The sequence below is a fragment of the Anabrus simplex genome, chromosome 5, assembly GCF_040414725.1.
Source record: "Anabrus simplex isolate iqAnaSimp1 chromosome 5, ASM4041472v1, whole genome shotgun sequence".
NCBI classification, from domain to species: domain Eukaryota; kingdom Metazoa; phylum Arthropoda; class Insecta; order Orthoptera; family Tettigoniidae; genus Anabrus; species Anabrus simplex.
The window spans coordinates 413929646-413953603 of record NC_090269.1 but is presented as its reverse complement, the minus strand read 5'-3'; the positions used below and the strand labels follow the sequence as shown (position 1 = coordinate 413953603).

Genomic DNA, 23958 nt, shown 5'->3' with positions numbered 1-23958 from the left:
TTGTCCTTCGGCATCTCGGGACAGAATAACAGCACGTTGGTCCTGTTTGGACGTATTTGCTAATAACGTGACCATAATTAACGCACGCACCTCGGCACGACACGACTGCCACACTAATCTCTTTGCCTACATGTCCGTTCGCTACGTTCTATGTCCGCTGTAGCAACGCTCTCAAATGAAAACGTTTGGATCAATCTTTATACTAATGAAGATACTTGGGCAATGTAAAGTTAGGAGTAATTCTATGAGAAGGAGTATTGAAGAAATGCATAGCCAAACCAAAAATATTTCACACTTTCTCAAGAAAAGATTAATTTCTTTTTACGGCCACTTTGTCCGAAAGAATCCGAAATGACTGAATAAAAAGTATTTGACCGTTTTGGCAAAAATTCCAAAATACAAAAATTAAGATTACGAAAGCATAATTTCTAGACAGGGCTACATTTAGCAATAGCATTAGAAAGTTCGAGGGTTTTCAAGTAGGATGGCAAACAACTGATTGGTCGGATGAAAGAAGAAACGAACTTTGTGAAATGACGAAGAAGTAGTGGCGAGACTGAAAATCAAGAAAGGAGACTAGAACACGATTAATTTCATTTTACGTCGTAAAATAGATGACCGAAGTCGAACACTAATAATTATTACTATTTAGTTGAGGACCGTATCTATTCTGGCATGAGGAAGCATATTCAACAACAGTGGAAGAAACGCAGTGCCGCTGCTGAATTGCGGATTGTTTGAGGATGAGAGCCCCATTGCGACCTTCCAGTTTTGGAATATGATGGTTTGCTGTGGATATTTTCATTTTATTAACCTTACAATAGGTTTTGAACGTATGAACTGTATTCTTAAATTTGTCGGTGCTGCAATTGGATACTCAACATTCCAGACGAAGCTCACAGTGAGCTTCCCTGTTCCTTAAATGGAATCCATCTGTTCGGATCTGGTTTTTGCTTTGTTGGATGGGGGAAGAGGCACCATTAATTTCTCCTTGGAAACTCTTTCCAAGAAGTTGAAGATGCATAGACGGTACTTAATGCTATTGCAACCTCTGTTGTCAGAATTTCTATAAGAATACTGCTATATCATCCCCATTCTCTCTGATACAAGTCATCGTCAAATGGACACACATAAGTGACTTTTTATTGTTGGCTCGTAACAAATTTATAATTATTTATAATTTGTCTGTCTTTTAGACCTCAACTGAGATAGCCTTTCATATGTAATTCAATGTAATGTTCAGATTGTTAAGATGTTTGTGATATTTTGTCCATTGTGGCAGTTCATACTTTTGAGAAGCCTGAAATAAATAAATATAAATAAAGTTGTAGGGAGTCTGCTGTCTGTAATTTCGTTTGTTTTGCCAATTTTTCAGATATGTTTAAGGTCAACTCAAGACCGAATCGGTGGTTTTTACTTTTCGTGTCTGTTTGTCTGTTTCTTTGTTTGTTCCACCATCTCGGCAAAACGGCTAGATAGATTTCAACCAAACTTCATATTTGGAGTATACTCACCCCAAGGAAGGTTTCTATATGCATTTCATTTTAAAATCTTTCATTAGACGGGGGGGTTTATAGGAAAAGCAGAACGGTTTTCCTCCATTTTTTCTTTTACTATTGATTTCCTGTAAACTCCGTGGACCGTATGTGAAACGTCTCTTCATTATAAACAACTTCCCTTATATGATCATAATTTACTTTACTATTCAAATGACGGAGAAATTTACTATTTTCTGCGGGTATCATCGTCTGCGTGTGTGACCGACAGACCGACAACGAACCTACAGGTTACCATGGCAACGTCTCTGACTGCTTGCCAGCAGGGAAGTAACGTATTGCCATTTTTCTCATCATACCTTTAAATTCATGGTTGTTTCTTGGGTAGAAGGCAAGAGAGGGCGTCAATCGTCCATTCTGCGGGATATTGGCGCAATATCGTTGGAGTTTATAACCGTCCTCGAATAGCTTAAGTAATAACACCATTAGTCATCTTATCTGTTGACCTAAGAATGCCTGCGCCTAAATTTCTCCTCTGTTACCTCTTTCTTATATCCATAACTCATACCAGCTAATTTATTGAGGGGCATTTGATTTTCCAATACATTCACTTGGTATTTACATATTTGTCGTCATCCGGCTGTCCTCAGTTTTAATACATTTTCTATTAATTTCAACTTTCTTTACTGAATTATTTTCTTCCTTAATTACACCGTATGTATGCGAGTGCTAATCCCGAAAGATTGACACTCTTTCCTTTGAGGAAATATTCTAAGCTATGCAAATCTATAACTTTCGGCCCCGGAAGATATCGAAATATGGTTGCAATTTTAACGACGGTGCACACCTTCGTTTCGGGATAATTGGTGGCTAATCTGTAAGTCTTATCAAAAATCAGAAAGCACAATCGCCTTTCATTTTGGAGAGATCTACAACTTTGTTCCTATGACTTTTTATCGTATTTCTATTCCTTATACATTAAATAGAGCTGTATTTCTTGATTTCAAGTTAATTTTGTACTTTCACACGTATATGTTAACATTAATTTGGCACACTTATAGGAAAGATAGAATCATGACATTCGACACGCACATTGGCATGACCAGTGGCAATGTGATAGCCAAATTTTATGATTCTATCTGTCACATGAGTATCACAAATATAAAGTAGTATGCGAAAACTGTACAAAATTTCACACCCAAAGATTCTAACTCAATCTAACCCATAAATATAGGAGATACGAGAAAATGTATGGGACCAACCATGTAGAACACTGAAAGAGGCGTCTGATGGTGAGGTCCGTTTGCAGATATGTCGCAGAATTTCAAAGCAGTAACTCTCGAAATAAAGGTCTGCACTTCTAGAGTGTATCTGTACATTGACTATTTTGGCGACATTTCAGTACAGTTATCCGTTTCAGGTGCAAAAATGACCATCTGCATATTTTTAGCTTTGGTGTCTGTTTTTCTGTTTGTCTCTAACTTGGAAACTACTGGATATATTTCCACCAAAATTCATATTTAGATTCCACCTGTATATATGGGAGATAAGGGAGATATCATTAACCGGACTTAACTTAAGAACGGGCGCGTGTTGAGCGTATTTCTTACAACTTGAAAACTATTGAAGATATTTTAACCAAACTTTATATTTAGCATCCACCTTTGCAAAGGCAGATTTTAAAGGTCAACAACATTTCCTGTTCCTGGAATGGACTGGCGGTTTGTAGGGAACCAAAATGGTGAATTTACTCTTCCACAACATATACAGTACATGACCAACCTGGCTGGAAATCGACCAAATTTGTTGGAAATCCACTTCTAAAACTTTTTTCATGTGTATTTTTTCGACAGAAAGATTAATAAAGGAGATATCATGAATGGTCGGTTTTGCAGGGTAAGTCCAGCAGACATAGACCAAAAGGTGTTGTACGTGGAGCAGATTCCTTATCTATCTATATAAGTAAAATCCTAACGACTGTGTGCCTGTACATTGACTATTTTGGCGAAATGTTCGCACAGCTACGCATTTAAGGGGTAATAATAACAACCATCTGCAATTATAATGATACTTTCCAACTCGATTGTGAATGGCAGTAGGCAAGTGAGCCTGTCGTTATCATCACAAATCCGTAACAAGCACTTTACATTGGAAACACCGTATTGGGAACCTCCCTATGCTGTTTCTCGGATAACGCTATGAGACATGCCATTTCAAAACAATCTTATTTACTGTATGTACAGTATTTACTTCGATATTCGAGTACAATGTAGAATACCGTAGCGAAGCACGGGTACACTTGCTAGTAAATAAATAAATAAATAAATAAATAAATAAATAAATAAATACATTGATGATTGAACATAAAGCCAAACGGCTTTGAAAACGAGGCTGTATTTTCTCTCACCGGGAACTTTTCCATTAGAAATTACTAGGCGGGAAATAATTATATTTCGGAGATTTATCTCCCGTACGCAGTTACCAAATTGTGCCTCCGCTAACGTGCTTCTGATAAATTCACCTGCATACACCCCAGCGCCTGTGGGTAGGACCTGACACATCCCACTTTAATGAGTCTAGAGTCAGGTCCAAGACGAAGAGCTGGCTTTATTATAGAGCGAACGCCTGAAGAGCCTTACGTCAAATTAAATTGTATCTCACTGTATAGAAGAAGGACCAGTGTATCAAGAAACAGGAATATGACGTAGGTATGACAAACTTGAGGAACTAAAACTGGCATGCCGTGTAGGTAAAAATAAATATCAGTGTATCTCAGAATCCCAGAATGATAGTACTTCGAACGAGGTGTATTTTGGCTTGCCTCAGTAGCTTCTCTATGTAAACGGCAACACGAATCAAACAGTGTACATTTAAGAACATTTTGGTGCTAATAATTTCTATATTTCGTGAATTATGCTATTAAATAGACAGTGAATGATTTCAAAATTATCAAAAAAGTATTTGAGAGAATAAAACGGCTTGTCAGAATTTCAGAAAGTTCAAAATGATCGACTTGAAGCGTTAGAAGACAGAGTGACCCAAACTTCCGTTATTCGAGTCAATACTTCCCGGAATATTGGAGGTAAGGTAAGGGTGTATTCTGTCCGAAGGCAGGTCCGAACCTCCGGAGAGGTGTGCCTGAGCCGGAGTTTACGTGCGGTAGGGTGGCCAGTTCCTTTACGCTCCTCCATTCCCTTACCCCCTCCCCCAAACAGCACGTGGCAACCCATCCAAATCTTGACCACGCCCAATGTTGCTTAATTTTGGAGATCTCACGGGATCGGGTTATAATGGACACACATGATTGGCATGAGAGGGAAAAATGAAATGAAATGGCGTATTAGTGCCGGGAGTGTCCGAAAACAAGTTCGGCTCGCCAAATGCAGGATTCTGATGTGACTCGCATAGGCGACCTGCGCATCGTGATGAGGATGAAATGATGATGAAGTCGACACATGCACCCAGTTCCCGTGCCAGCGAAATTAACCAATTAAGGCTAAAATTCCCGACCCTACCGGGAATCGAACCCGGGACCCCTGTGACCAAAGGCCAATAAGCTAACCATTTAGCCACGGAGGCGGACGCATGAGTGGACATTTTATCGAAACCATAATAAAGTGCACAAAATGACCAACAGCTGGCACTGAACAGCAACACGTCAGGTAGAAATGGCCAGAAGTGCTTGACATGACATGGGGTTTTATTGACACCAAAACTGAGTGCGTAAACAGATGGCGCTGGACAGCAACAAGTCACTGATGCCACACGAGACCCATCTACGGTATAAAAGGAGCTATCGCGAGACAGGGCGCTAGATGAGTTTTCAAGCGTGACATGTTGACGTTACCAGAAAATGCACTGTTAGTGAAGCTTTAGTGTACTTTATTTTTTTGTCAGTAAAGCCCATGTCATGCTAATCACGTGTGTCAATTATAACCTCTCCACCTCCAAGATTCTGTGAAGTATATTGTCAAATGTTAATGAAATTTTGGCTCACCCTGTACTGACAGGACGCGTCCCGAATTTGAGGGAGCCGAGCGCCGTGAGGTGAGTTCCACGCTCCTGGTTTCAAGGCCGAGCATATAGACTGCGCCAGTGGTCATAACGATGTGCAAATTTGTTTAGATTTAAGAAAAAGAATGTCGATAGTAAGATTTCAAACCCATACAGACTAGACCACCGGAAGTATGGTGTTGCAAACAACGAGGTCGTAGGCTTGTTAACCGCAGCAAGGGGAAGCATATCGATGAACTTCATCGCGTTCAGCCTACGTTTTGATGTATACTTGTCCTGAAAGATTCATTATCCTTACTCCGTAAATATTTGTATTATAGTACTGACATTTACACACACACTCACACTCACACACACACACACATAGGATATGATTCTAAAACAGTTTGAGGAACTACTGTACACAGTGTGACCCTTATAATTGGGATGACTGGCCATATGCCCAGTGGCGGACATGATTTGGGGACACAAGAAGATATAAATTTTAAATTAATCTCTAAATCGAGCTTAGTGTAAATAGGTTATTTTAATGATATCTCTATCAAAATAGCCAACGGCCGTAGCCATGTTGAAAGACCGGATCCCGTGAGATTTCAAAAGTTAAGCAACATTGGGCGTGGTCAAGATTTGGATTGAACGCCACGCGGTGTTGGTGGGGGTAAGGGAATGGAGGAGCGGAAAAGAACTGGCCACCCTACCGTACGTAAACTCCGGCTCAGGCACACCTCTGCGGAGGTTCGGACCTGCCTTCGGACAGAATACACCCTTACCTTTACCTCCGTCAAAATACTCTAATGCCGAGTTTTTCTAACTTCGTCTTGAATACAGGCCAACTTACGAAGCTAACTTCTTAAATATTAGATTACACGCATTTATAAACGTATGAAATATTACAGACTTAAGGGAATTAACGTGCAAACATTACATTTACGATTTGAGATTGTTTCCTTTCTTCTTCTTCTTCTTATTCTTCTTTATTATTATTATTATTATTATTGCCTCCCCCGTAGTGTAGAGGAAGCGTGCCTGTCTCTTATCTGGAAGCCGCAGGACCGCTTCCGGGACATGTCAGAGGTTTTTACTGGGATTTGAGGGCTTAATATTATTATCATTATCAGAAACCGATCGGAGTGCCTCAGGGATAGGACCTTCGTTACTAAACCGGACCGAGCGAGTTGGCTGTAAAGTTAGGGTCGCGTATCTGTGACCTTATGTATGGATATTGTGCGTTTGAATCCCACCGTCGACAGCACTCAAGATGGTTTTCTGCGATTTCCAATTTTCACATCATATGCTGCGGCTGTGTCACTAAATTCCCAGTCCAAGCTCTTCCCCATTCCGGCGTCGCAGGAAACCTTCGATGGCTTAGTGCGACGTTAACCAGTAGCACTAATCCGGACTCAGCAGTCACCATGGGTTTGAATCCCACTGTTGGCCGTTTCTGGAATGGTTTTGCATTTCATCTCCAGAACGGTACACTCTCTAAAGGCCTCGGCCACTTCCTTCACAAGTTCCTACTAAAAACAATCATTTTTCCTCAACTCGGAATGGAGATCCATCTCTGTATCCGAGTGGTTTGAGTGCTAGCCTTCGGTCATAAAGGTCCCGCATTCGATTCTCTTCTGAGTTAAGTGAACTTTACCTGAAATGGTATATATATATATATGTTGAGTACATTTCTTAGCAGGTAAACGTAGCATTTCCTCAATTGTGCCGAAAGTTGAGGGGTTAAAAGGCAGGGGGATATTTCATATTACGAGCATTGGATAGGTATGACAATGAAAAACTACAACCTGTTTTCCAGTCATTGACCGGGTCAGGGATGGAATGAATAAAGCAGATACAGGCTGTTAGTACGATGGGGTCGCCACTCCCAAAGTGATTTATTAATGACTGATAGATGCTATGAAATGAGAATCGAGAGTTTTGCTGGAATGAAATGTGACAGGGAAAACCGGAGCACCGGGAGAAAAACCTGTCCCGCCTCCGCTTTGTCCAGCACAAATCTCACATGGAATGACCGGGATTTGATCCACGGTATCCAACGGTAAGAGGCCGACGCGCTGCCGTTTGAGCCACGGAGGCTTCCTTGGATAGGTATATCAAACTAAATAATTATTCTAAAATCTCTTACGGCTTAAAAGCTGTTCCGGAAATACCGGTTAAAATAGCTTTTTTTTTACTCGTTTTCTCCTTTATTCGGATCCTACCCAAATTAACTTATTTACATAATTCTCTCCGTAAAGTGTTATTTCGTTCAATACTCTTTTTAAAAAATGCCCTCAACCGAGAGTAGTTATAAGGGCTTAAATGGAAGTCTGCATTGAATGACATTAGCGCTCGTAGTGGTAGAGAAAAGCAAACTGCTAATCTAATTGACCGGATAACGACGCTTAAGTAAAGGATTGTAATTTTTAGGAATAAATGAACAAAATGTTATCATATTTTTATACTGTATATTATTTACATAAAATTCGTAGAACATTTCCCTAGGATGTTTTCCTTCATGGGGACTTGTGTGTCTAACCGCTTACTTCAGCCTTCCCCATTCCTCCGCACGGAGCTGAATGGCAGGTGGACGGTTATGGAATAAATACCTCCTGAACCAAAACTCGAATCAGTTCATTATCGTTCATTAAAGACTGGCGTGCGGGAGGACCATTTTAAAATCTTCCGAAGGTGTCGTAAAAGGTAAAAGCAGCTCTTGTTGCAATTACTTTACTGGACACAGTGTACTTGGTCGCTTTTGGTAGTCTCTTTATAGGGAAGTGTTTTAGTCTTTGAATGCATGGTGGTCGGAAACAACGTGAACTTACTATACGAACGTTAGAGGGTTGGTCATACTGACAAATAATTTGAAAATATAATTCGATAGCTCGAGCCATTATCATTTCATCATCTGCTGAAATTAGCCATTTAGATCGCTTCGCGGGCGAATTCAAATGGTGTTTATGAGGAAATTTTGTTAAATTTGCACGTGACTGAAAACCGCCTTAGAGCACCAAGCAAGAAACAAAACCATTGCCATGGGAGGGATTTAACCCGCGAGGGGTCGCGTCACGGTGTTTTTACTTTTCGAAATAGTTTCGCGGCATACAGCTTCATTCCTTGCAGTATCTTTCTACTAGACGTGCTTATGTTTAGTGCCGGGAGTATCCAAGGACATGCTTAGCTCACCAGGTGCAGGTCCTTTGATTTAACTCCCATAGGCGACCGGCTCGTCGTGATGAGGATGACATGATGATGAAGACGACACATACACCCAGCCTGCCTGCCAGCGAAATTAACCCATGATGGTTGAAATTCCCGACCTTGCCGGGAATTGGTCCCGGGACCCCTGTGTCCAAAGGTAGCACGCTAACCGTTTAGCCATAGAGCCGGATATAACCAGTTAGTCAGTTAAAAGCTTTCTCTGTAAGCCTGGTCGTTTTTGCTGTGCGCGACTCATACCGTTCACCGTCTGTGTTCCTTGTTGTCGGCATCGAAGTGTTTTGTGAGTTTCATCGTTTTTTGTCTTTAGTAATACAGTGTGTTTGACTACAAAAAGAGGTATTTATATACGATTTTTAACACCATGTATATTAAACGTTAATACCAGGTATGCGTAGATCGCAATAAAATGAGAATAGTTGGAAGGCAGTTGAGGTTGCAATTGCCCGTATATTGAAGAAAACCGCTGAGTATTGAACTGTGAAAATCCCAGATTGGCCCCGCGACAGCTGCAGTAACGAGGTAGCGTATAACAGCGAGCTAAGTTCACCGCTTAATGATTTATGCGAGAGAGAACGAATGATATATGAAAACTCGTTTTGCGTAACAAAGACCGGGAGAAATATGAAAGTCAGAAAAGCAATTTTAATACACAGTGCGCTCATCATATACAGAGTGCTTTATTTACTCGAGTTTCATTCTTTGACTAAAGACAATGGAATTTTAATTAAACATTTTCAATGTATGGTAGAATTATGTGTTTCATTACCTAGTCCACGATTATAACATTAGTTTTCATTGTTACCACCGTAATCATTACACTCAGGAACATCACAAATTAAATTAGTGTCTTACGTTTAACTAGTGCAGCAAGCGATTTCACCTGGAATGGCCTAGATTTAGGAGAGGATCCACACTCGCTCATAGAGAAACCAGTGATTTACCTTGCAATGTTCTAGATTGTAGAGAGGATTTAAACTCGCTCAAAAATAAATCAGTGATTTAACATGCAATATTCTAGATTTTTGGAGAGGATTTACACTCACTCAAAAAGAAATCAGTGATTTACCTTGCAATGTTCTAGATTTTGGAGAGGATTTATACTCGCTCGAAAAATAAATCCTTGATATACCTTGCAATGCTCTAAATTTTGGAGAGGATTTGAGAGGATTTGCACTCGCTCAAAAAATAAATCCTTGATTTACCTTGCAATGTTCTAGATTTTGGAGAGGATTTACACTCGCTCAAAAAATAAATCCTTTATTTACCTTGCGATGTTCTGGATTTTGGAGGGGATGTAAACTTGCTCAAAAAGAAATCAGTGATTTAACTTGCAATGTTCTATACTTTTGGAGAGGATTTACATTCGCTCAAAAAGAAACCAGTGATTTAACTTGCAATGTTCTAGATTTTGGAGAGGATTTATACTCACTCAAAAATAAATTCTTGATTTATCTTGGAATGTTCTAGATGTTGGAGAGGATTTACACTCGCTCAAAAAATAAATCCTTGATTTACCTTGCAATGTTCTAGATTTTGGAGAGGATTTACACTCGCTCAAAAAATAGATCCTTTATTTACCTTGCGATGTTCCAGATTTTGGATAGGATTTAAACTCGCTCAAAAAGAAATCAGTGATTTAACTAGCAATGTTCTAGACTTTTGGAGAGGATTTACATTCGCTCAAAAACGAAACCAGTGATTTAACTTGCAATGTTCTAGATTTTGGAGAGGATTTACACTCGCTCAAAAAAGAAATCTGTGATTTACCTTGCAATGTTCTAGATTTTGGAGAGGATTTAAACTCGCTCAAAAAGAAATCAGTGATTTAACTTGTAATGTTATAGACTTTTGGAGAGGATTTACACTCGCTCAAGAAGAAACCAGTGATTTGCCTTGCAATGTTCTAGATTTTGGAGGGGATTTACATTCGCTCAAAAAGAAACCAGTGATTTGCCTTGCAACGTTCTAGATTTTGGAGGGGATTTACACTCGCTCAAAAAGAAACCAGTGATTTGCCTTGCAATGTTCCAGATTTTGGAGGGGATTTACACTCGCTCAAAAAGAAACCAGTTATTTAACTCGCGATGTTCTAGACTTTTGGAGACCGAGCTCGATAGCTGCAGTCGCTTAAGTGCGGCCGATATTCAGTATTCCGGAGATAGTTGGTTCGAACCCCACTGTCGGCAGCCCTGAAAATGGTTTTCCGTGGTTTCCCATTTTCACACCAGACAAATGCTCGAGCAGTGCCTTAATTAAGGCCACGGACGCTTTCTTCCCACTCCTAGCCCCTTTCTGTCCCATCGTCGCCGTAAGACCTATCTGTGTCGGTGCGACGTAAAACAACTAGCAAAAAAAAAAAAAAGATTTTTGGAGAGGATTTACATTCTCTCAAAAAGAAATCAGTGATTTAACTTGCAAAGTTCTAGACTTTTGGAGAGGATTTACATTCGTTCAAAAAGAAATCAGTGTATTCTTGCAATGTTCTAGATTTTGGAGAGGATTTACACTCGCTCAAAAAAGAAATCTGTGATTTACCTTGCAATGTTCTAGATTTTGAAGAGGATTTAAACTCGCTCAAAAAGAAATCAGTGATTTCACTTGTAATGTTATAGACTTTTGGAGAGGATTTACACTCGCTCAAGAAGAAACCAGTGATTTAAGTTGCAATGTTCTAGAGTTTGGAGAGGACTTACAATCGCTCCAAAAATAGGCGCATTGAATTGTGTAATTTCCTCACAGATGCATTTTCCCCAGAAATAATTACACCTATCGATATAGTGTCTTGTGTGTATCCACAGCCAGATACAGCGTTGTAGGAGCAGCGTGCTTGTCTCTTACGTGGAGGCCACGGGTTCGATTCCTGTCCAGATTAGGAATGTTTACCTGGATCAGAAGGTTCGTGCGAGTTCCACTCTGCCTAGATGATTACAACTGATGACCTATTTGGCGGCGAGGTAGAAATTCCGTCTTGAAATTCAAGAATAATGGCCGATATGATTATCCCTGCTGCCTATATGACACCTTGTAATCCGCAGGCCTTCTGACTCAGCAACTGTCTCTTGGTAGACTATAGCCCTTCAAGAGTTTGGTTTGTTTGATATCCACAGGGTTTTGGTCCACATGGAAGGTGAGTTATAGTTTAATAATAATTACAGTTGAGTCTGATTATACGTCCGCCTCTGTGGTGTAGTGGTTACTGTGATTAGCTGCCACCCCGGGAGGCCCGGGTTCGATTCCCGGCTCTGCAACGATATTTGAAAAGTGTCACGACGGCTGTAACGGGGTCTACTCAACCTCGGCAGGTCAACTGAGTAGAGGTGGGTTCGATTCCCACCTCAGCCATCCTGGAAGTGTTCTTCCGAGGTTTTCTACTTCTCCTCCAAGCAATTGCCGGGATGGTACCTAACTTAATAGTACGGCCGCTTTCTTCCCTCTTCCTTGTCTATCCTTCCAATCTTCCCATCTTCTCGCATGGCCTCTGTTCAGCATAGCAGGTGAGGCCGCCTGGGCGAGTCCCCAGTTTTATCTCCGACCCAGAGTCTGAAGCTCCAGAACACTGCCCTTGAGGTGGTAGAGTTGGAATCTCTCGCTGAGTCTGAGGGAAGAACCGTCCCTGGAGGGTAAACAGGTAAAGAAGAAGAAGAAGAAGAAGAAGAAGAAAAAGGAAAAGAGTCTGATTATACACTATTTGGTATTTCCCAACTTGCTTACAGTAATATAATTAAAGCATAGAGCGAACTGTCTGAGAAACTATAAGAAAAAACTATCTTCCGGTTACCATCCTTCGGTTATGTACAGTGCATCTTCTTATTCCGGAGAACAAGAAAATTTTAAACTACCCTCAGCCTTCGATATATGACGTAGAGGATTTACAAAGACAGCGGCTAGTGTCTATACAGCCGCCAATACTCTCTGGTAGGGAATTAACAATAAAAAACTGCAAACCTTTTAGTTCCTGGAAGAAAAGCTGGCAAGAGAAGTTCCCTCCAAGCTGCCAAATGCTAGCTTGCATCACGGGGAATCCTGCTGCATTTGAACAGCCTCGCAGAATTCGGTCTGCCTTAAATGGAACAGGGACCAACTCTGGCAGGTGCGCAGATGCTCTCCATAAGTGGGATAAACTACAATCTTCAAAGTGTGACTGTGGAGCTGACGGGCAGACAGTTATACAGGACTGCAAGGTAAGGTCCTATAATGGGGACTTCACCGACTCACTTCCTGATACAATTGATTATGTCATAAAATATGTCACCAATCTAGATATCTTAGTGTAATATTTATAATATAAAGAAAGTATTGTTAATTGTATACGCCTAATTGTAATGTGTAGTCACACGATAAGTAATAAATATATTTAAAGAACAGACATATGCACAAAAACTGATCGCCCCACAAATCATCCTACATATTATACAGTGTGATCGTTGGAGGCCTGATCATTCTGATAAATAATTGAAAAATTAGATACCTCGCGCCTTTGCCATTTAATCAGCTACGGAAGTTAGCTAATCAGATCGCATCATGGGTGACTTCAGAAGGGCTGTAGGAGGCAGTGTTGATAAATATGCACATGGCTTATGACCGGCTTGAGGGTCCTAATAGAAGAAACAAACTTCTCACGGGAAGAAACTTGAACAAGGACCTGCTGATAGGCTCGGCCCATAGCAAGCACGCTTTATCCCAGCCACCCGAAATGCTGGTCGTGCTAGGGGCGTCTTACGCCAACAGTATTTTGTTTTCAGATAGTAAGTAATACGTGTACCAAATTTTGTTGAAAACAGTCCTGTGGTTTATGAGGAGATGTGGAACAAACATACAAACATAAAACATACAAGATTGGAATGAATTACAAAATACGCTACACAGACTTGTAAAAGAATCAAACTGGATAATGATGTACATACAGTAAATAGTAGATCAGTTCACTTCACTTCGCTCGTAGGTTTGGTAAAGTATTTTTATATTTTTATTTTTTACAATTTGTTTTACGTCGCACCGACACAGATAGGTCTTATGGCAACGATAGGATAGGAAAGTCCTGGGAGCGGGAAGGAAGCGGCCGTGGCCTTAATTTAGGTAGAGTCACAGAATTTGCCTGCTGTGGAAATGGAAGACCACGGAAAGCCATCTTCAAGGCTGCAGACAGTGGGGTTTGAGCCCACTATCTCTCGGGTGCAAGCTTACAGCTGCGCACCCCTAACCGCACAGCCAGCTCGCCCGGTGTGAAATGTAAAGAGATCATGTGTGATGAGATGCAAAGCAAATCTTGCATAAGTGAAGCTTACATACTGTAATATAGCTTTTGGGTTTGGTTCGTATCTTCTACTTTCAGTTTTCAGCGTCAATCAATTTGACCTCTCCCCCTTTACTGCCTCATTTGCTTCACCAAATGCCATATTCTGCTCTTAAGGGTGAATAAGGTATTCAAGCAACTGAATCCCATTTTACTTGATGACTTGATACAAAATCCTACGGCTTTAATGAGGACGTTGAAGAAAATCTCTCTTCACTATTTTTGTGATGCCCTATTGAAATAATATCTTCGTTGAAGAAACAAAACCTTGTGTGTCACAATGTTCTTCCTATCCATTACTTCCTTCAAACTCGTCACTCCTCATTGCTACATATGGATATGGGTTACATCATAACAATTCTCATTGTCCTCATGCTGGCCCTGTGGTCTGAAGGCAGCGTGCCTGTCTCTTACCCAGAGGCCCCTGGTTCGATTTCCGGCCTCGTTAGGTATTTTTCCCTGGAATTGATGGCTGGTTCGGTGTCCACCCAGCCTTCATGATTACAAATGAGGATCTATCCGACGGTGAGATGGAGGCCCAGGTCTAGAAAGCCAAGAATAACAGCCGACAGGATTCGTCGCACTGACTAGACGACACCTTCTGATCTTCGAGCTGGGTAACGGTCGCTTGGTAGGCCATGGGCTTTCAGGGCTGTTGCGCCATGGGGTTTAGTTTGGGTTCATTTTCCCCTTCAGAGATGTAAAGTAAAATGAATATACCGTACAGTAATGTAAGACTGAACTATATGTTTCCCGTGTGTTAGTTACGAAAGAAGAAAATCCATTCTCACTGCTTCTGTCGAATGTCAGTAAAATACTGGTATAATTATGTTTAGATCACGCTTTATCTTGCACTGAGTTGCTGTGTTGCATTAATCTGACGTTGACACTTTTTATTCTTCTGGATTAGCGCTCAAATAGATTCACCCACCAGGGATATAATGCTTCATATATGAAGTGAACACTTTATAATATTTGACGCAGGAATTAATTTGAAACGTGAAAATGGAACATATACACAATGCCTATTGCTCATCAACAGACAAATCGTAAAATGCGTACCCTAGAAGAGATCGTCGGTTCTTCAATTTGCCTTGAGGACATGAGCCTTACAATATTTAATATTCCTAAACATTTCTCCATTCACCATTACATAGTTGTTCGGCTGCGTATCGTACAGGTAAGCACTATTTACTGCTGTCCTCGGGGTCCGGTGTTCGCTTACCGGTATTGCCAGAAATTTAAGAATGGGGGGAGGGCTGTTTATTCACGTTAGCCTTTTTGGTGAATAAAGACCACAATTAAAATGAAGTCAAACTGAAACCAAGTATGTACAATAAAAGCCAAGCATTTGTACTCTCTTTTATGGATAATGTTACTATAGACAGCAAGAATACAGGATCAATTTCCATTCAGGCGATGGGCTTCATTGTGGAATAACATGGGAAAGAATGGATTTTCTTTACAGTGGAAGGAAACAGTGTTCACATTTTCAATGAAATGATTCCCTCAAGGGGATGTGTATTCAGGCATGGACGGTCAAAATCCAGTAATTGCCAACTGTTTGTGATTAAACAGAGCGCCAGTACATTGGCGCTGCCCCACTTCCTGTTGTAGCCTATCTTGGGAGAGGTCGGGCACCTACGCGTGCAATCGTGTGACCGAGTCAGTTGTAAATAAGCAGCATGGCTGCCGGGAAGGTACTATGTTGAAATGGGTTGCGCTGATAAACTATGCGAATATCGTTATCCATCGCATGAGCGACATGTTAAACGGATGTATGATGATGTATTTATGATGTCAAGAAACTAACACCACGTAATCTCAGGGACTTGTCCGAATGAGGTCGGAAGACGTTCATACCGGGCAGGATTCATGAAAGTGTCGTAATGCTATAATATTACGTTGATCTCCGGTGTTTGTGAATGTATTTTCCGAGTGCTGACAACCCGTGGATATAATATTGGAGCACGTGTATCATCATCCCTGGGGCATGCTGTAGGAGACAAGGCGGTCAAAGGATTAAAGGATAAGTGCACATCATAGCAGTAATACCAGAGGTCAGTATTGCCTGTCAATTTTTCTTTCTTTCCTAACTTTATCGTGGAGCCATATGATAAAAACATGTTGGCGAAATAACGGACGGTCATTAAAGTGTCTCTAACAGGCAGTAGGAAATATGTTGATAAGTTTGTGGCGGGCTCCGACATTAATGCATTACGTAGCAGGTTGAAACAATTGCCTTCACTCTGGAAAGGATATAACCATGTTCAATGTAAACTTGAAATTAATGACGACGAGAAACACGAAAATCATGAACGGGATAGGGAATAGTTCGATTAGAACTATTACATCTGTTGCTCACGGTAAAATTTTCTGTCAACTTTATTGTACAATAATATAATTTTATGAAATTTCTGTTGCTCACGGTCAAATTCAAGTTTCATAAAACGTTTGATAAAACTTTTCATAAAATAGGACATGTTCTATACCGTAAAATTAATTTTACAAAACGAACCAATCAGCGAAGCTGAGATCACGATGATGTTGGCCCTACGTCGTGAGAAGGTTGTGAAGCTCGATTGTGAACAAACACTTCTTTCTAAAATGGTACGATACGGGTGGACTAAGGAAGCTGTTAGTGTTTTACTGACGAATACTAGAAATATCCTTGTTTGTACGAAGTTAAAACACCACTTTACCACAACAGAAATGCAAGAAGAGAGGCAAAAAACACAATCGCCGAATCCGTATATGAATGCTGGTCTTCTAACCTCAACTAATTTTCGACCAAGGACAGCAATCCTCTACCTTCTTCCATTCTTTTGATCCAATCCCGAGTCCAGCATTTCCTGGCATTTCTTTTCTTCCTTTCTACCATTGTACAACATATAAGTGCAGCTAAAGCAGCAAGTTTTGCTTTGTTGGAGCCATACTCTCAAACGGATGATTCTTGGTTTAAAAGTTTATCGATAGATGGCAGCACATACAAATCTTAGTTCAGAAGAGAGTTCATAGATGGCCATCCTGATGCTTCGACGGATGTTTAAAAATAATTTTACCGTGAACAACACAACTTGCTTTTACCAAATTTTATAAAATTAATTGTACAACAAATTTTACGAAACGTTTAACCGTGAGCAATAGGCATTACGATTTAGAGGTGAGAAAGAATACATTGATAGAAAAGACTATAACCTCCCAGCAGAATATCGGTCAGTTATCTCGGCATTCTTCAATGGAGATACGATTGCCTGTCATTAACCTACCTACATTTTATGCGCAGTATGAGACTTGGACTCATTTTCAAGACACTTTTCAGGTTTTAATTGTTGATAATTTAAAACTATCACACGTTAAGCGTTTTCACTATCTACTTTCAGCACTCAAGGGCGAGCCCCATCAATTAATTTAAAACATTCCTGTTTCTAGCCCCAATTTTTTAGTAGCTTGGGAAATTGTATGCAAGAGGTACAATAACAGAAAACTGATAGATACACAATATATCAAGGCTCCATTTTCATTACCTACTTGTCACAAAGATATCTTAGGAAGTTGAGCAACCACTTAAAACCAATTTATATTGCCATTCAAAATCTCAACATTTCAGTGCCCTTACACGAAGTCTTACTCCAGCAGCTGATGTTAGACAAGTTATATCCCGATATCAGTAAAGAATGTGAGATGAAAGCCCCAAGTGATGTTTTACAAGACTCGCTGAGGTAGTCACCTTTCTGGAAGATACTGATAGAATTGATGATGGTAACACGGGAACAAAGGGGGACCGCGGCAAATCCAGCTAAGCACCAGTATGCGAGAAAGAATGAAAGCCAAATTTGAATTAACTCATACGTATCTACAAGGGGAAAGTGTGACTTTTGTTACTCAGATCATCCGTTACATCGGTGTGAAGGTTTTATGCAATCTAACACAGGACAACGATACGATTTTGTCAAAAGGAAGGGTTTATGCTTTAAACTGTTTTAGGCACACTAGTGCCAACGTGTGTAATTCGGATAGCTGTGAGGCATGCCAACGTAAACATCACACTTGGTTCACTTCGACAGCTCCTTGCACGATCAGACGACTACAAACAAGGATACCCAAGCTAGGAGAGATACCGGTATTAGAGATGACAAAAAAGGTCAGAGTAATTCTAGTTGCTGCACTCTAAAATTCAAGCCACAGTCGTAAGTAATGTTGTCCACTGCAATAGTAGGAGCTGCAGACAACAAGAATCCAATTCGCAGTGCCGAGCTCTACTTGACAATGGATCACAATCACATTTCATAACAGAGTCACTTGCATCTAAGCTGAGGCTGCAGCGACATATAAACTCTATTCCAATTAGTGGTATAAATAGCACTGCTGTCGCCGAATCTCGGAGTGTTGACTGTCGTATCATTTCTAATGTGTCCAGATTTGAAACCGTTATAACGCGTTCTATACTCCCTCGCATAAGAGACGATATTCCGGCGAACCATATTGATTGTAAATCGTGGGACCTGCCTGAAGATGTCACATTGGCGAATCCTCACTTCAACAAGCCAGGACCAGTGGACATGCTCATCGGTGCTGCGATTTTTATGCAGCTGTTGCGAGAAGGGTGGCGGAGAAACTGCTATGTATTGCATATCTTGAAGAATACAGTGTTAGGATGGACACTATCAGGTCCAATAAAGTCCCAGGCTCGAACTAGCGAGAAAGGGGAAACTCCACCCACTTCATCATTTTTCCTTAGACAGGACGATGACCTCAACAATAAGATGGAAAAATTCTGGTCAATAGAAGAAGTGACAACTAGAAAAATTCTCCTAAACAAGGAAGATAAGCACTGCGAGGAGCATTTCACAACTCACACTAGGCGGGACAACAGTGGAAGTTTCATTGTGAGGTTACCTACGAAGGCAGAAAGTCTGCAAGTTGTAAAGTCTTACAAAATAGCGGAGAAAGGATTCAGACTACTGGAACAGAGGCTTGAGAGGAGACCTGATCTGCAATCTGATTACGTGAACTTCATGGAAGAGTATGAGACCCTGGGTCATATGCTGCTGGCCTCAAATATATGTGGGGACGAAGCAGCATTATGATATCTCCCGCATAATGCAGTTTCGAAGGCGGAGAGTACCACTACTAAGACACGGGTTGTATTCGACGCGTCCTGCAAAACTGACAATGACGTTTCCCTCAGCGACACTCTCGGGGTGGGACCTACTGTTCAACAAGATCTGCTATCAATTGTCACGAGGTTTCGCACACATCAGATTGCGATGACTAGAGTCATTACAGAAATGTACCGTCAGATCAGAGTAGACGACAAGGAAGTTAACTTACAGCGCATATTCTGGTGAAAACATCCATCTGACACTCTACGCACCTACCAAATAAAGACTGTAACGTAAGATACATCCTCTGCGTCCTTCCTAGCCACAAGATGTCTAACCCAACGGAGTTAAGAAGAATCCCACGTGTTTCCTATAGCATCTCACGTATCGAAGCGGGACTCCTAAATACAAGTTCATGGCTTCTCAGACGCTTCTGAGCGTGTGCGCATATCCACAGTACCAACCAACCCGGTGAAATTTTGGTATATTTGGTATATTCAAAATCCAGAGTAGCTTCTCTGAAACAACAGTCTCTACCTAGGTTAGAAATATGTGGGGCTCTTTTGTTAGCACGTCTGGTTGATAAGACTACCAACACCGTGAACCTGAAAACTGACAACACTTTTTTTTGGACTGGCTCTACGATAGTACTCTCGTGGCCTGCAGGTGAACCGACGAGATGGAAAACGTTCGTCGCAAATCGTGTTGCTGAGGTACAGCAGTTTACTGGAAGAACCAATTGGGATCATGTTATGTCAGAAGGCAACCCGTCCGATGTTCTTTCAGGGACAGAAGGACCACTCAGCCTACAACGTAATGAACAATGGTGACATGGGTCGGTAAGGTTAGTACAAGACGCAAGTAGCTGCCGCGCTAAGGACTCAAGCGACTCTGCAGACGAACTTCCAGAAAGAAGGGATACGGTACAATGTTTAGTTAGTGCCACGCCATTTCACGAAGTCACGATACGGTTCTCATACCTCCGTCGTCTACAGAGGGTGATGGATTATTGCAACAGACTCGTATTCAGTTCCAGAAGACACAACGTAAACAAAACGAGAGCATTACCTGCAGAAGAGCTAGCAATGGGACTTTGGATATGTATCACACTTGCTCAACGTGTGGCATAGGCGAGTTGTAGTCGAACTTAACAGTTTCACAGCAAAGTTCAAAAAAAAAATCTGAACCCATTCCTAAATGGGAACGAAGAATTACAGGTAGGTGTATGCGTACACAATTCTTTGAAACCATGTGCAGAAAAGGATCAGATCATATTACCTCAGCGTCATAATGTAACAAAGTTGATTGTGGCTGACGAGCATATTCGACTGCTACATGCTGGTGCAAATCATGTAACAGCTTAGCTTAGGTCAAGATATTTGGTAGTGACCATAAAGAAGTGGTACGGACTGCCATTCACAAATGTCTGAAGAGTTTCAGACTACGCAGCTCATGGGGAAGCTACCTTCTCCTCGAGTGACTCCATCGCGCCCATTCTTGAATGCGGGAGTTGAATAAGTTGGCCCGTTGTACATTATGCAGAGGGCAACCAGGAGCAAGGCGATACACTTGGAATTATTTCGTGACTTGACCACACAGACTTTTATTGCCGGCTTACGGAGATTCACAGCAAAGAGCGGGAGGTGTACAAACCTATATAGTGACACTGCTACTAACTTTGTAGGAGCTAGAGAGGAACATTCGTAAGTGCAGCAATTGGAGCATTGGAGGACAGAAATGCAGAACAACGCAGCCCAAGATGGATTCACTTGGCATTTCATCACTCCTAATTCGCTTCACTTCGGGGGACTGTGGGAAGATGGAGTGAAATCCATTAAACATCATTTGGGAAGAACTGCTGGCAATACCTGCTTGATGTATGACGAGATAATATACCCTACATTCCCAAATAGAGGCATGCCTAAACTCAGGACCACTCGTTAGACTCTGAGACGACCCTGATGAATCCTCATACCTGACTCCTGGCCACTTTCTGATCGGAGATCACCTGACCTTAGTGATGGTGTGCACTGTTATACTTCCAGATGGCGCTACATTCAGGCGGTGCAGCAGAACGTTTGGAGACAGTGGTCTAATGACTATCTTAATAGCTTACAGCAGCGGAAGTAATAGATGACGAGTCAGACTAACCTTCAGCCTGGAAATATCGAAAACCTTCCTGCTCTTTCTTGGCGACTTGCAGCGGTCGAGGAAGCTCATTCCAGGATGGACGGACGAGTGCGTATAGACACCATTCGCACAAGCAATGGAATTTTGAAGCGTTCTGTACATAATTTAAATTCATCCTTTCTCGTAGTTGTTAAATGTGATACTTGCAAATACATTCAGTGTCTCGTTACATGTTGGTGTAAAATTTTTTGCTCTTGTATTGTAAGATTTTAATTATGATCAATGTCTTTTTATTGTTTGTATTTAGTGCTGTACTTTTTTATTGTAGGATTTGAATGTCTTCATTTAGTTTTCATTCTTTGAACAACTGTGTACATTTTAGCTAAGCTATATTGGTTGAAGTTGTGCGTGATTCGTAATCAGCATATGTATTGATGGTGAAAAAAATCGTAATACGACTATTTGTTCAGTTTAAATTGAACCTTTCTTGTAGTTGTTAAATGTGGTAAATTTAAGTGTGGCGGCATGTTTGTAATTGAACAGAGCGCCGCTACGATGGCGCTGCCCCACTTCCTCGGGTAGCCTCTCTCGGCAGTGGTCAGTCACCCTCGCGTGCAATCGTGTGACCGAGTCAGCTGTAAACAAGCAGCATGGCTGCCGGAAAGGAACTGTGGTGAAATGTGTCCATCGCGTGAGCGACATGTTCAACTATCATGATGTAGATGTAGGTACGTTGGGCATTCAGCCCGAAGGCTGGGTTGATCCTCCACAGCTAGCCTAGGTGTCACTGAAGAGGCATAATAGGGAATTGAGCAGTGAGGTAGTATTCCGTTGCTTTTCTTACTGAGCCTGAAGTTGCTATTAGGCCTATATATCAGTCTGCTAAGCCCAATGAAATGCATGCACCAACCGACCCTACGAGCGATATTTTCACAACAGGTAATTGAGTCCCTGAGGGTCCCCCGTTCAATTACTGGCCGGGTCGAGGATTTTAACTTCGTTTGCACAGTTCATCTGGCTCGAGGACTAGGCGTTTTTAGTCTTGATACACTTCTCTTTATTCACACACCACACTGCCAGCCACCACAGAAATACGCCATACCGTAATGAATTCATCCCTCCATATATTGTTGACGCCAGGAAGGATATATGGCAGTAACATTGGTACAGATCCACATGTGCAACCCAGAATTCGGGAAATAAACGAACATCTTCCCCAATTTGTCCTCATGAATTCCAACTTTATCTTCATATTCTGATCGTTTCTACTTTTAAAAACACCACTCGAACGTATTCGTCTAGTAACATAATTCCACGCAATCTCTCCGCTGACAGCTAGGACATACCACTTAGTCGAGCAGCTCGTCTCCTTTACCCCAAGTCTTCCCAGCCCAAGCTTTCCAACAATTTTGTAACGCCGAGGAAAATCGATCTGCATTTCTTTGGGTTTTGTCCTGTTCTTGAATCAAGTAATCCTGGTGACAGTCCCATACATTGGAACCATACTCCAGTTGGGATCCTACCAGAGACTGATATGCCCTCTCAATTACATCCTTACTACAACCCCTAAACACCCTTATAACCATGTACAGAGATCTGTACCATTTGTTTACAATCCGTATTCGGGAGATAGTGGGTTCGAACCCCACTGTCGGCAGCCCTGAATATGGTTTTTGCGTTGTTTCCCCATTTTCACACCAGGCAAATGCTGAGACTGTACCTTAATTAAGGTCATGGCCGCTTCCTTCCAAATCCTAGGTCTTTCCTGTCCCATCGTCGCCGTAAGACCTATCTGTGTCGGTGCGACGTAAAACCACTAGCAAAAAAATGTATCTTCATTATTAAACGAGTAATTAGTGGTAGAAGAAATGCAATGTTCCACAAGTGACGCAATTTGGCGTTGAGGAGCTGGAGCTTGCTCCTACGTAACTCGCCACATATTCGCAGTTACTAATGCCTGCTTGCGCGTTTTTTAAATTTTAAAATGCTTCGAAAATTCCAATGGAACAGCTTTTCGACTACAATATCGTTCAATAAAATTCTGTCAGTATAAATGGGAAGCTAAAATCCCGTATTTATGCGAAGAATATCCGCCGCCGAATAATCACCACACCCTAATTTTAGGAAGGCCCATAAAAAAAAAAATGAAGTAAAATTCCTTCCATCGAAGGAGTAACATTTCATATCTCTCCGCCAAGTCCACGTGTTCCTTACGCACATACGAACATGTTAATTTACCGATATAGCTGCTTTGTCTGATATGATAAAAATACATCATCACCGCTATAAAAATCCATGGAAATGAGTAAGTAGGCCTACTTAGGTGACAAAAATTTCATTAATCTGGACTTGGAATAGGCTCGATTTCCTGTAGATCAGAAGATTCTTTGTCTCTTGGATCAATAGAATCCTTTCCTAAATTACACATTCGTCACACTTCACGTCTAAAACACTTTTCACACGCAGTCGTTATTTACTCGCAGAGTAACACAACCGGTGGTTGATATTTATTTTCATGCAATACAAACACTTGAGAGCCTCCGTGGCTCAGACGGCAGCGCGTCGGCCTCTCACCGCTGGATACCGTGGTTCAAATCCCGGTGACTCCATGTGAGAATTGTGCTGGACAAAGCGGAGGCGGGACCCGGGTACTCCGGTTTTCCCTGTCATCTTTCATTCCAGCAACACTCTCCATTCTCATTTCATA

General features: G+C 41.3%; 1 protein-coding gene across 1 annotated transcript in view; it reads left to right on the top strand.

Moving 5' to 3' along the window:
- Positions 1 to 15729: 15729 nt before the first annotated feature.
- Positions 15730 to 23958, top strand: part of LOC136874583 (uncharacterized) — a 1690155-nt gene continuing 1681926 nt past the window's right edge. The window contains exons 1-2 of the mRNA XM_068227864.1: positions 15730 to 15794; positions 16045 to 16076. Coding sequence (XP_068083965.1) covers positions 15730 to 15794; positions 16045 to 16076 — 97 coding nt within the window. The remainder of the gene's footprint in view (positions 15795 to 16044; positions 16077 to 23958) is intronic.